This window comes from Lepisosteus oculatus, chromosome 27 (genome assembly GCF_040954835.1).
Source record: "Lepisosteus oculatus isolate fLepOcu1 chromosome 27, fLepOcu1.hap2, whole genome shotgun sequence".
Lineage (NCBI taxonomy): Eukaryota > Metazoa > Chordata > Actinopteri > Semionotiformes > Lepisosteidae > Lepisosteus > Lepisosteus oculatus.
Genome location: NC_090722.1, coordinates 7740916 through 7753791, shown reverse-complemented (window position 1 = coordinate 7753791; position 12876 = coordinate 7740916). Strand labels below are relative to the sequence as shown.

General features: G+C 40.0%; 1 protein-coding gene and 2 non-coding genes across 6 annotated transcripts; all 3 read left to right on the top strand.

Annotated features, from left to right (window-relative positions):
• Window positions 1-198: 198 nt before the first annotated feature.
• On the top strand, window positions 199-280 carry trnas-cga (transfer RNA serine (anticodon CGA)). The gene has a single exon. It is a non-coding gene; the product is annotated as a tRNA-Ser (tRNA).
• Window positions 281-1124: 844 nt separating this feature from the next.
• On the top strand, window positions 1125-1206 carry trnas-cga (transfer RNA serine (anticodon CGA)). Its single transcript has one exon. It is a non-coding gene; the product is annotated as a tRNA-Ser (tRNA).
• Window positions 1207-3906: 2700 nt separating this feature from the next.
• LOC107075422 (uncharacterized) lies at window positions 3907-11232 on the top strand. 4 transcript variants are annotated; one of them, XM_069184918.1, is made up of 6 exons: window positions 3907-4039; window positions 5822-6142; window positions 7122-7184; window positions 8444-8564; window positions 9664-9728; window positions 10164-11232. In XM_069184918.1, exons 1-5 carry the CDS (start codon window positions 4000-4002, stop codon window positions 9689-9691), a joined length of 573 nt encoding a protein of 190 aa, XP_069041019.1. In that variant the 5' UTR covers window positions 3907-3999; the 3' UTR covers window positions 9692-9728; window positions 10164-11232. The 4 variants fall into 4 exon arrangements, with proteins under 4 accessions (XP_069041019.1, XP_015191982.2, XP_015191984.2 ...); XM_015336496.2 differs by having other exon boundaries at window positions 8439-8564; XM_015336498.2 differs by lacking the exon at window positions 7122-7184 and having other exon boundaries at window positions 8439-8564.
• The last annotated feature ends 1644 nt before the right edge of the window (window positions 11233-12876 follow it).

Sequence of the window (12876 nt, the reverse complement as noted above, 5' to 3'; positions counted from 1 at the left end):
CGCGACGTGACATGAAGGGTCCTTAATCAAGGCCTGAAAACTGCGAGTGTGCTTCGTGATTTCTTGGACGCTGGAGTGAATGATAAAAAAAGATCGGGAATGATTGACGCTCTAATTCCAATCGTGCGACGCGTATTGGCTAAATGACAGCAATTCTCCCCATCTGCAGAGCGCAAAGGGGCGCCTCTTTCTCCAGGTGTAGTCGTGGCCGAGAGGTTAAGGCGATGGACTCGAAATCCATTGGGGTTTCCCCGCGCAGGTTCGAATCCTGCCGACTACGAGGAGAGGAGGGCTGTGGGCTTGGTGCTGGTTTTCCAGCACACTCCTTGAGTTTTGTGCCTTGCTGGTTTCGTTGGCGTGTGGCACTGCCTTCCTTTTTCTCCGTTCCCTTTTCCACTCTGACATTCAGTGTTTCCTAGTCGTGTCACCCACCGAGCTGTCCCCTGGACTTGGCTGAAAGCACACGAAGATCAGAGTAAGAGCGAAGATGTTCCTCGCCGGGCGCGGTGGCGCACGCCTGTAATCCCAGCTGCCGGGAGGCTGAGGCCGCAGGACCGCTTGCGCTCGGGAGCTCTGCGCGGCGGTGGGCTGTGTTGAGCGGGGGTCCGCAGCGTCATCGGCATCAATATGGTGAGCCCGAGGGAGCTTGGACTCACCAGGTTGCCTAAAGAGGGGTGAACCAACCCAGGTCGGAAACGGAGCAGGCGAAAGCCCCCGTGCTGATGCGTGCTGGGACAGCTCCTGTGAGCAGCTGCTGTGGTGCAGCCCGGGTGACAGAGTGGGACGCGGTCTTTTGCAGACCCGTCTTTTCGCCAAAAGCCGCTCCAGTTTATTCTAACACCGTGGCGTATTTCTTGGCACAAAGCTCCAAGTCGAAACAACCTCCGATCTCTGTGTTTCGCCGGCTCCTCTCTAGGACAGCGCAATCAGGTGACTCGAAGCAAGGGGCCTGAACCAGGTGCTGGAAACAGCGGGTGTCGTGTCTTTTTTTTTAAATCTTTTCAGCTCAAGTGCTCAAGTGATGTAAAAGATTGAGTGTCATTCATGCGTTCCAGAAAGTCGACGTCTGCTGGCTGAATTCAAGTGATTCTCGCAAAGACCCGAGCAGAGAACCGGATCAGCACGTAGTCGTGGCCGAGAGGTTAAGGCGATGGACTCGAAATCCATTGGGGTTTCCCCGCGCAGGTTCGAATCCTGCCGACTACGAGGAGCTGGGGCTTGGCGCCAGTCTTTCAGCGCACTCTGCAGTTTTGAGCCTGGCTGGGAAACAGCGACAATGCCAAATGCGGGGAGAAGCGCGCTGTCGTCAAGTCAGGGTTATTGAAACTGATGTCTGAGCATGGTGATGATCAACCGAACTGCTTTTTTGTCTTCTTCTTGTCGTCTTTACAAGTCTGGTGAAACGGAAAACGAAAGAGAGGAGGAGAGGTTTGCTTTTCCTGCTGTCCAGAGCATACGGACGTCGAGAGGAAAGGAAGAAAACCACTCACCGAATATCGGTCTCCCCACTGTTTAAAGGAGAAACATGTTGCGGAGAAACTGTATAATTAACTGTTTATGGCAACACAAGGGCAGACTACGCTATTCTCTTGTTTATTACTCATTTCTACATCATTGCTTCCTTGAAGAACGCGGAAAGTAGAACTGATTGAGTACTCCCAGTGCACAAGCCTTTTCGTGGACATGCGATGGAAGTCTCGACAAACTCTTGCGGAAGCGTTCATTCAAATCACCTTCAGACAACGCGGCTAATCTTTCCCCTCTTATCAATGTATTTCTTTTTAACAAGGTTTCGTCTACTCCCGTATAAATCGTGAGTCGGAACATTTCGTGAATAGAATTCAATACACGTATAGCTTACATTATGACACAGACTTCCTAAAATCATTTTGTTCCTTGTGATATAGAAATGAGTGTGGACTGACAATGAAATGGTGATGTTTCATTGTAAAAAAAAAAAAGATTTTAGGTCAACTGCTTGGACAATGATGTCACCTGAACAATCTTCAGTGTGATTATTATACAATCAATAGCAGGAACAATAATGTTGCTGGGGGCTGGTTAAATTCGGGATCTGGAGTGCGATCTGTGTGGAGTTTGTATGCTCTCCCCTGTCCTGTCCAGTTTCCACCCACAGTCCAAAGACATACAATACTGGTAGGTTAATTGATTTATGTCCCTGGTGTGTTAGTCTGTGTCCTGCAATGGACTGGTGTCCCGTCCAGGGAGTACTCTTACACCTATTGCTTGTTGGGTTAGGCGGTTTGCTGAATTGATGAGGTGGTTAGAAAATTAATAGACGGATGTCCTTTCCAATAAGTACTGAAGACATTCCACCTCATAAAGATTTTGATTGTGGTATTCACAATCTGTGTCTGTGAGGAGAAGTCAAAAACTCACAGACTCAAAGACGTAGCAGTCAAGCAAACTGAGATTTCAAAGTGTGACTATACAGTAGCTAACAGAAGCCTACAGTACTTATGTTGTTTCTTTCCTATCAATGTGGTGTCTTCTTCACACTCATTTCCCTTACGTTTTGATAAAACAATGAGAGGTTCTTTATGTTTCTCCTGTTTATGTTTATTAAATACTGTACAGGATGTGTACATCTGATTGAAATTTTCCCCTGATGTGTCATAGTTATAAATACAATGCCATTATGCGTTTTTACATAACCTTACAAGTGTGTGGGCTACTTTAAATCTGTGAATAACAACACTGAACCCATGTCTAAGAATACTACTGCAGGTCATTAAAACAGCAATTGCGGAGACCTAAGCTGCACCGTATCTAAAAATAAAGGGCAAGATAGAGTCTGGGTAACCACAGCACCTTAGCTGCAGTGCACACTGTGAGCTGCAGAACACAGACCTTAACATTGTGGCTACACTCTGCTCTTTTGCACTGGAAGGTATCAGCTACCACAGTGGCAAGAGGTTTTAGGTGACCAATCAGGGCTGACAGCTTGCTTTGTTGAAATGATCATTTCAATTTGGAACTTAAAAACCTGACTTACTCGACAAAATACCCTTTAAAATGCCATAAAGTGTGCTGGGGGTAAGAATTGAAAATGATACCACCTAAAGGAGTAGGAGCTACAAGGCTGTTAGCGCAATTTGTCTGTCAACACATAAGCAAGTCAATCACACGCAAAGATAACAAGGGAACATTGATTACTCAGTGACCAAACCCTCTTTACAGTGACCAAACCCTCTTTAACCCTCTTTTTGACACCTGAAGAAGGCTCCACGGCCGAAACGTGTTCTCTTTCTTCTTTTTTTCAGCATGGAATAAACCTATTACTTGTTCCTTTTAAACCCTCTTTATGCTCAGTGTGCTATGTGCTAAAGGGCATTATTCAAGCAAAAACAACGATGGCTATTCATAGCTGGCTCCAACAGCTTCAGTATTAAAAATTGCAGTGAAAAATTCACTCAAAAGTGAAATCCTTAGATTGAATCTCTGAGAAACAGGGAATTCTCACTTGTCTCTGGTGTTTGTATATCCACTGCAATAAGAGACAGTGTGGTGTTCAAAAACAACATAGTATGTGATAAAGCCAGCACAAATTATGAAAGCTTTGTACTGTGCTATACCTTCATTTTTAATCTGCAACAGAACAGTGCCACCAGCCTGAACACATGGTTGATAGCTTGATGGTTGAATTATGTATTGACTGACTCGTCGATAGGTTCATCTATTTAGCCCGTTCATTAGCTAAATATCATTTCAGAACGTGAGCTTGATTCCCGTAGTATTCAATGTCTGCAATAAACTCTCAATCAACCAATCAAGCAAGGTGTGAACCACTGGGACTCAATTATTATTTCTTAATCTCACCGCCAAAGCGCAGATAAAAGCCTTACACAGAATACAGCCCTCGTCTAAAACAGGAAAGGGAGTTTTTGAAAGGGGTGATTGTGTGATTCGCCTGCCTGTACACTCAGCGATCACTCAGAGTGTCCTGTACAGCACTTGAATTCTGTCGCAGGTGACAACATGCGAGCCCCAACTCTACTCCTGTCGTTCTGGCTATACGGTAAGCGCCGCTTTAGAGCTACAGGAAAATTCGGTTGACTTCTGATTAAGTGAATTTCGGGTGAATTCAGGTCCTCGGTACATAAAGCGCACGATTGTGCATTATTGGCTAATGTTGTTTTCGGGGTTACTGTTGTTGTTGTTGTTCGTCATTAATTCCATTAATACTTTTTAATGAAGAAAATGTTAAGTTTAGCAAATTGTCCGCCTTTAGGTGTATTGTTTTCAAAAAGATCAGTTATTTTAATACACATTACTGTAACGATTATGGATACAGCGACTCCAAAGCTAAAGAATTCACGTCTATACGTACACTGATACCAAACGTATTTTTGCTATAATACAAAGAAAATGGTAAAAAAAATATATATTCAGACTAATTTGAAGACGACTTGATCAATTATGTAATTCAATATATAATTAAATGTATTATGTTAATTATTTTTATTAACCGCATGCCTCTTAGAATGTGCATTACTTGTAGGTACTTTAATACTGTTGTCCATTGTTGTTGTTTTTTGTTTTAAGCTATTTGAGACGTTTTTACATGCTATAGAAAAGGAAGATTGTATTAATTGTTTATTATTGATAGTATTCTTATTAACATTGCAGTGGCAGAAATTACAATGATTATACTAAGCTGTATGTCGTGAGTCGGTACCGTTCCTGATAGTTGTCCCCGATGGCGCTTTTCCTATAGGCACTGGTAGACGTTTGTAAGGCACTGTTTAAAGTATTTAAATACTGCTTATTGCAACTAGTATGAATTTGAATTAATATTTAGTAATTCCAAGGTATTTAACGTGATATCGTTCCTTCCCTTTTTTCAAATGTATGAAGCTAGAATACAAGATGGGGATAGCACTGGCTAAAGAAAATAAATAAATGAAGTATCCATGATAATCAAATTGTAAATCCGAGAAATGCTGACAACAGCTAACATTTACATTCACGAGACAGTGTTTTAATTCGATTGGAATTTTAAGGTGCTGTGTTATCACGACTTTGATCCCAATGTTTTGTACAACTGTCGAAAATAGAGAAGGATTAAACCGTGTTTTGCTTCGGGGAACAGTAAATATGAATCGTTAGCAGATTGAATTAAACCTACCTTTTAGCATTTTCGAAGTGATTTCAGCTCATACCAGACCCTCGCACTCCAGGTACATAAGGGAAGTTAAAAAGTTAAGGTTTATAATGGACCTCCATCGCGCAATGCAACGTTGCGACTTTGTAATTCAGTAATGGAAGCAATATTATTAAAGACCTAAAAAAAGAAAATCATAAATATACCCAAGCCAGTTCATACTGCCTTTTCAGTTAACCTTCGGTTTCTGTAAAACGACAGCTGGATTACAAATGATGTTTGAAATTGTTTTAAAAGCATTAAAATATAAGAAAGATTACTTTTGTACTGTAGCTCGGCCCGTCCGTCACTTTCGGCTAGAAGTGGCTATCTGATCCCAGCATCTCATTTAACCATTTAATCATGAAATACTGAAATCCGCATTATTAATTTGATTTTACAGCTTTTCTAAATTAACCAAAATAGAGCGCAATCCGTCGGTGTTCAATCGCCAAATTAATTATTTGGTATAACTGCCCTTTAAATTTCTTTACGAAACTCTTCTTCCCGTGTTTTTTTGGAACCCTAGTCCACACTTTTGAAATGGATTTACACTAAGGTAGGATGACATTTCCAAGGAACTTGAAAAGTTGTTGAGATGACTCGAATTGCTCGTCTACGTCCAGACTGCGCGCTAACGCGTTTCTCTTTCTGCAGCAGAGACAGCGGTATCTACGGCTCGGACGTCTGTGCTGACAGCTCACCCTGGCGGTGAGATCACTTTAGTCTGCAGCTTAAACAAATCGTGTTTTAGGGTGAGCTGGTGGAAAGTTCAACCCAACGGGATCAGACCTCTTGCTCCTGTACTGGCCAGTAGCAGAATCGCCCCCAAAACCACCCTGGATAAAAAGTGTGCCCTCTGGATTAGCGCAGTACAGGAGTATGACGCCGCGACTTACTACTGCGCAGAAAACTGGAATCCCGGACAACTGGGGAATGGGTTCACGGTAGCAATCGGAGAACAGGAACAGTCGACAGGTAATCACCCGTTGTAGGTAATCAAGTTAGCAAAACTGTGTTCACCAAAAAAAAAATGTTTAAAACATGGATACCAAAACAGAATCACAGAAAATGGTAGCTAACTGAATTCTGAATCAAGGTAAAATATCACGCATTCAAATGACTTTTCCCTTACCCACTTCTGATAGCAGAGAAAAATAGAGACGGAACATTCAGCAAAAATGAATGAAGTTGGCTGGGATATCTGTTAGACCTTGTTAGAATATTGCACGGCACTTATCTGGCTGTCAATTCGCTCTGCGGCTTGTCAATGCTTGTTTTCATTAAAAATCTAACCGTCCCGGTCTATGGTCAAACTGTAAAACCGTATACTTACAATCAACTTACAAGAATAATAACAATCACACAGTTCTTAAGAAAAACAGGACAAAACGTAAACGCCGCATATGTATTTTATAGCGTTAAATAATAAATTATAGGATCAATGGATTTTCCCGTGAAATCCATTTTGAATGAAAAAATCGAATTATTCAGAAATAAACAACAACTGTCTGCTTTAGACCTGCAGTTTTCTCCACTATAAACAAGTGGCAAGCCATCGGGGTCTAAGAACTCGAGGGAAAAGGTGAAAGGCTTGACCTTTGTATTCTTACAGTGAGTTTCTGAGGCTGCTTTGTTACATGTTTTATTCTTTCAGATGTATTATCATATTTTAAAACTGTATATATCTCATTGGACGAAAATGTCATCTTCATCTTAAGCACAGATTGTAAACGTGCCTTAAAGAGCAAGGGGACTCGGGAGCATTTTTTTAAATTCCTCTCGAAAGCTTTTTTCCTTCTGATGCTTAAAGCAATCAGACAAATTGCATCCTATTTTTTCCTGAAAACTCGCAGTAGTTGCTTTTGGGCGTGTGCTTAATGGAACTAACAAGCTTGCTGTAAATGGCGTCTTTCTGTAACTAACAAACACCTTTTCTGTTGCGTTTTTATCACAGTAGAGGAACAACTAACGAGGCCGAAAAGCGACAAGGGATACAAAAAAAACACAACCAGTTCAGGTGAGAGAGATGTGCCATGGTCATAGTAAAACGTGTAGAAAGAGCGATCAACGAAATGTTAACGACTTAAAACATTTAAACTTTGCCTCCCTTTTTATTTTCCTTTTTTATTGTGCCTTGAGTGATTACGCGCATCTCCCGCTGAAGATTTACACGGTCCATTAACACCAGCGCCTGTCCTGCGGAGAGGTCCGAAATATTCGCTTTTATATTAACACCTCTTCAAATACGGAATGCAGTTGACCTTTCCCACTCCTCGACAATTAAAAACCTGCAATTCGTTAGTCAACCATCCGTCCAATTTCTAAGCGCTTTTTCAAAATTCAGGGTCGTGGGGGATCGGCAGGACACCAGTCCATCGCAGTGGAGACAGACACTAACGCACTCACACCAGTAAACCCTCTAGTCTATCTAGGGACTGTGGGAAGAAACATATGCGAACACACAAACTCAACGCAGATAGACAGCATCCTAGAAATGGATACAGAGTCTCCGTTTCCTGTTTCCCATGGCCCGACATTCATTTCACCCTGCAGTGCACAGACGCGCTTGGGAGAATCCTCATTATACTGCAAAGGCATAGCCATCACTACAATACAAAAAAAAAACGTAATTAGCTCCTTCTGTGACAGATATCCCTTTGGGTGAACTGAGAGTCCAGTGCAAAGCCCGAGCCAATCGGAAACTAACCTATCCAGGACTAGGCAGACAAGAGACAAATGTCGCTAAATAAATTGTTTTTTTTAATCTTTTCTCCGCAATCATTAAATGTGCGGCTTCTTCTGTTTTCTGAGAATGTTTACTCAACACCATCTCCTGTCTTATTGCTGTGCTTACGAACGCTTGGTAACGGGTGCAGTTAGTATGCCTTGTCATGCTCATTTTATCGTTTTTTTAGTGTGTATATATAATCAGTATATATTGAGATAATGTTTAAATGATCAGATCACGGAAAGGAGTTTCCTCTTTGGTTGCAATAAATCAAACAGCAATGATGTAGCAGGAAAAATAAGGAAAATAAATAAAAAATTGACTAAAAGAAGAAACAAAAGGGCCATGAAAAAATTAAGAGTAAAAACACAGTGAAGAATTTATTAGTCATTTAGAAAATACTTCATACACACTACTTCCTCTGACAAGGCTGATGAAGTGTCATTATCAATCACGCCAAAAGCCGTCTGATTAAACAGACTGAAATGAAACATCTGCAATGTCATTATCAGGTCTTCACTGTCTCCTCTCTCTCTGTCCCAGAACAGTGTCCAGTGTGCAATACGATTGCGGTTCTCAGTGGGGCAGGGGCAGTGATCTCTTTTTTGGTGCTGGTCATTATAATGCTGGTAATCGCACTGTGCCTGTCTCACAAGAAAACAAAAGCAGGTAAATATCTGTTGTACCATTCCAATACTATCAATACTGTACATGAATGAAGATTCAGACTTTCTGCATCAGCACACCCGTATGAGGATTTAGATGTCTTCAATGAGATAAATGATAATGATTTTGTATGTTTTGCCTATAAAAATGAAAATCACTTGCTACACAATGGAATAAGATATGAATAATAAGAAAATAAGTACACACAAACAGCAGTTTCAAAAAAATTAAACAGCCCTCCATTCGTATTGGGAAAGTGGAGTCAAAATGGTTGTTTCTGCTGCTGTATACTCAAGCAATTCGGACTTGAGGTGAAAAGATGAAAATGAGGAAAGGGTAAAGAATATCACCTTTCATTTATGGGTATTTCTGTGCATACTCTATGAGTTATCATTTTATAACTACTTTTTGTAGTCGATCTTTCCCTCTTGCTGTCCAAGTACTTATGGAGGGCACTGTATTTCTCTGCACCTCAATCTTAAGAACATAACACTTAAGGCTACAAGCAAGAGGAAGCCATTCGGCCCAAGTTGCTTGTTTGGTGGCTAGTACCTTCAGAATTTATCCCTTTCTTAAGAATGACATGGAGTCAGCTTTGATTGCATTGCGTGATTGGAATTGGTTTCACACTCCCAAAGTCCTGCATGGAAAAGATGTCACCCATTTGACACTTTGAATGGTCTTAAGCTTAATTTCAGCTTGAATCCTTGCCCAGCTGCTGAACAGCCCCTTCCCTTCATTGATCAATGGATTTTAGGATTTTGAGAACCTGAGTCAAGAATCTAAAATAATCTTTTTTTTTGTTACACGCCTAATATCTGAAGATAATATTGTTGAAGACAACCATGACCAGGGTTGCAAATAACTGAACTACATTAGTTAGGGGCTCTTTAACAACCTCTAGGAGCAGATTAGCTGCTACTGTTGTCAAGTCATAGGCCGACAGGTCTGGCTTTCATTCATCAAGGTCAATTCAGATTGAACCTTCAGGATTCCGAAGTAGAACCATCCTTTTCAGAGTTGAGTGTGTCCTCAATCACATCTTGAGAAGACTTTTTTTCCCACTTTAAAAAAGAGCTTTAAACTCAGCCTTCTTCCACAGGACAGGAAAAGGCTTCAGTCAGTGTTGAAGACAAACATTCCAAGAGAAGGAATACAGAATCACAGGTAGGACAAGCGTGTCAACTTGAAATTGAGTGCTGGTGGAATTAGTCCACATTCTTAAATCTATAATCTTGGTGATGTCTTTCATTTGAAGATCTGAAGCTTGCCTTCTCGATATTCTGAACATGTATTTAATTATCTTTTTTGGAACTTTACTCATATCCATTCATGTTTCTCCAGGAATACAGAGAATTGCATACAGACATTTGTTTCTTCCAAGCTTTTTGTTGCAATGCAGAGCTTTATTATTATTAGTAGTATCATCATCATCATCTGTAGTTATAGTAGTAGTATTGCTTTCTTATATGCCCTAAAGGATTTACCTCATCTTTCTGTTTCATATAAAGTGATTTTCTTCTGTTTTTTCTCTGTTTTTGTTTCAAATGCTTTTGCGTTTTCTTAAACATGAACATTTCCTCGTCACTTGACTTGGACAAGTGGCTGGACAGTAAAACAGAGAGTGTGGAATACGCAAGGGTGAAATTCTCCCAGCCCAAGAGACAGAAGTAAGGACTGGGTGGAAGCATGAGTTCCCGGAAATTCCCAAGTTCCTGGAGACTATGGGTGTGGAGCAGATCTGCTCAACTCAACTGCAGTTACTATCCTCATTACAGGCAAAAAGCTGTAAATACTTTAATCAACTCCACATTAAGTAAATTAATACATTTTTACTAAAGAGGTCAATACCCTAATTAAAGGAAAATTATTCATTATTAAAATTGCAGTCCTCAACTTAATCAAAGAAAAAATAATCACCTGAGAACATAAACTAAACACCTGAGTTTAAGGATATTTGATATGTAAGAAGAAGATAAAGGGAAGATAAAGGTGTTTTTTGCTGCCTGCCTCCAGTATCTGATTGATCAATAACACTTTAAAATAACGGCGATTGAATTCATAAAAGAATTCAATGTTGAATATCCCAAGATTAGCCCCACAGTGTTTACAGTGTCTGCAAAAACAGCCACTAAATCATTAACCCTAATCCTACTCCTAGTCTTAAATCTAAATCTAAGAAATAGATATATTTAAATTATAATTACTTAACAGTTTTATTTCTTCTATGACCGTTTAGCACTTGTTCCTTCTAAGAGATGATAGTTAATTTCTTATGTCCTTGTGCATTCATTATTTTCTGCCTCATTGTATAAATACTTCTGTTTTGTTTTCTGTAAATGTCTTTGAAATTGTTATTATGTTAAGAGGCTCTGTTGTAAAATTGACCAAACGTATTAATTGTGTACATAATATATTCAGTAAACTAATGAATATCCCTTTTGGAAGTGTGACTGTATATCTTACAGTTTTTAATTTTGTGAAAACTGAGTTTATACATAATGCTACTGTGATTACAGTGCTGAATTACAAGTTCCTTTTCTTTTTCCCCAGTCTCATAAAACAATGTGCCCTTACACATTTCCACACATCGAGGCCACCTGGCAGAATATAGGAGTTGCTATATGTAGCTGCCCGATGTTTCAATAATAAACGTCAATGAAAATTGTAAGTGTATGCTTGAATTGTATGTATAAAAACAAAAATGCATGTGCATCTTAGAAAATAGTTGTCCACAAAGGTATTAAAACATACATATCCGTCTGTTTCGTATTCGTACAAATATATTTGTATATATCGTGAGCAAATTATTTTCAAATTATTTCTCTTCTGCTTGCTTGTGTTGATTTCTTCTGCACAGCCACACCCGATAAGAACCACACCGTTTAAAAAAACAGCTGTTAACAGTTTATCTTAATCCATTTCTCATTTCGTCACAGTTCCGAGTATCTGAAATGCTAATCAAACTACTGACACATTTTATTATTTTTAAATCATGGCCTTTGAGCAATATATATATATATGTTGCGTTTTTACAATTAATGTTTATTCTGTATTAACTGTTCAAGCCTTTATTATATGCATGATCAACCTGCTAGGAACGCTGAACAGAACGAGGCCGGAACTCACCCTACGAGAGTTGATTCAGCAAACAGCAGTTCGTTTTTACCATAATATCCAAACAATAACCTTAGGTATGGATAAAACACATTTTATAACAGTTAACCTAAAGACTCCTGCTATATTGGGTGATCTTCAATTAACCCTACAGCCTTAACCGCCATTGCAGATAGAGCGAACGTTATGAAATATGTGCAATTAAAGCAAACATACCGTAAATGCTTGGGTTTATACACATCTACAGCGAATGCAGCGAGATATTACTTTACACATCAAATAGACATGAAGTGAAGAAGAGTTACCTCGTGCTTTTCTAAGAGGTGTGGTCCCACTAGCTCACCACCACTCGAGTTCGGTAGGGTTGGACAGCTCTTTCAAGCGGGTTCACAGCTGTCTTCACTTGCTCCTCGGCCATACACAGCCTCGAACAGCCTCAACGAAGGCTGATTTCTCAGCTAACATCGACTCCTGCTGTACCTTTTGTCATATTGCTCGGTATTCACTCAATAGGATCATCCAATTAAAAAAAACAACAACCATTTTTAACGCATTTCGTTAATGGTTAAGTATTATAGGATCCATTTTTTGCAATCTGCATATTTAATGAACGCACTAGTTGATATTGAATAATAACTTAATAAGGAACTATAAATCTTTTTGCACAACAGGAGAGGTGGATGCGGGGCTAGCGGTTGAGCAACAGATTTATAAACCGAAACCTTGTAGGAATTCAGGTTCCAATCCGGGTTGAGTAAATACCGATACGACGTTTTTTTCTGAAAGGTGCGTTGGGTGTTTCAACAGAGTTTCAACTCTTAGCCGAAGGTTTGTGAGGTCAAATGGCAGGCGAGAGGCCGTACCGTCGAGCTAATCAGTTTGGTCCGTTTTTTCAGAGAGTCAGGTCACGTGAGAAACAGCTGTAGTTTTGCTGCATGGCCACAGGGGGGGAGCGGAGACCACATTATTTAATAAAAGCGATATAACAGGCCGTCTTGCGTATTTTTTCTTTCTGGAATTAAGTACATTTTTGCCTGTAGTCTAAGAGTTATTTGATTAATACACTTTTATATATGGTATGTGTGCGACTGTCGCACATAAGTGTATTTCTGAGAAAGCAAAGCGACTTTCATTTTAATGGCAGAGTTGTATTTGAAGATTAAATTCAATTATAAATCCTAATTTGTATTTATATCCA

Coding starts and splice junctions, on each gene's coding strand:
- LOC107075422 (XM_015336496.2), top strand. CDS start 4,000: ATGCGAGCCCCAACTCTACTCCTGTCGTTCTGGCTATACG. Junction 7,185..8,438: donor AAAAAACACAACCAGTTCAG/GTGAGAGAGATG, acceptor TCTCTGTCCCAG/AACAGTGTCCAGTGTGCAAT. Junction 8,565..9,663: donor TCACAAGAAAACAAAAGCAG/GTAAATATCTGT, acceptor CTTCTTCCACAG/GACAGGAAAAGGCTTCAGTC.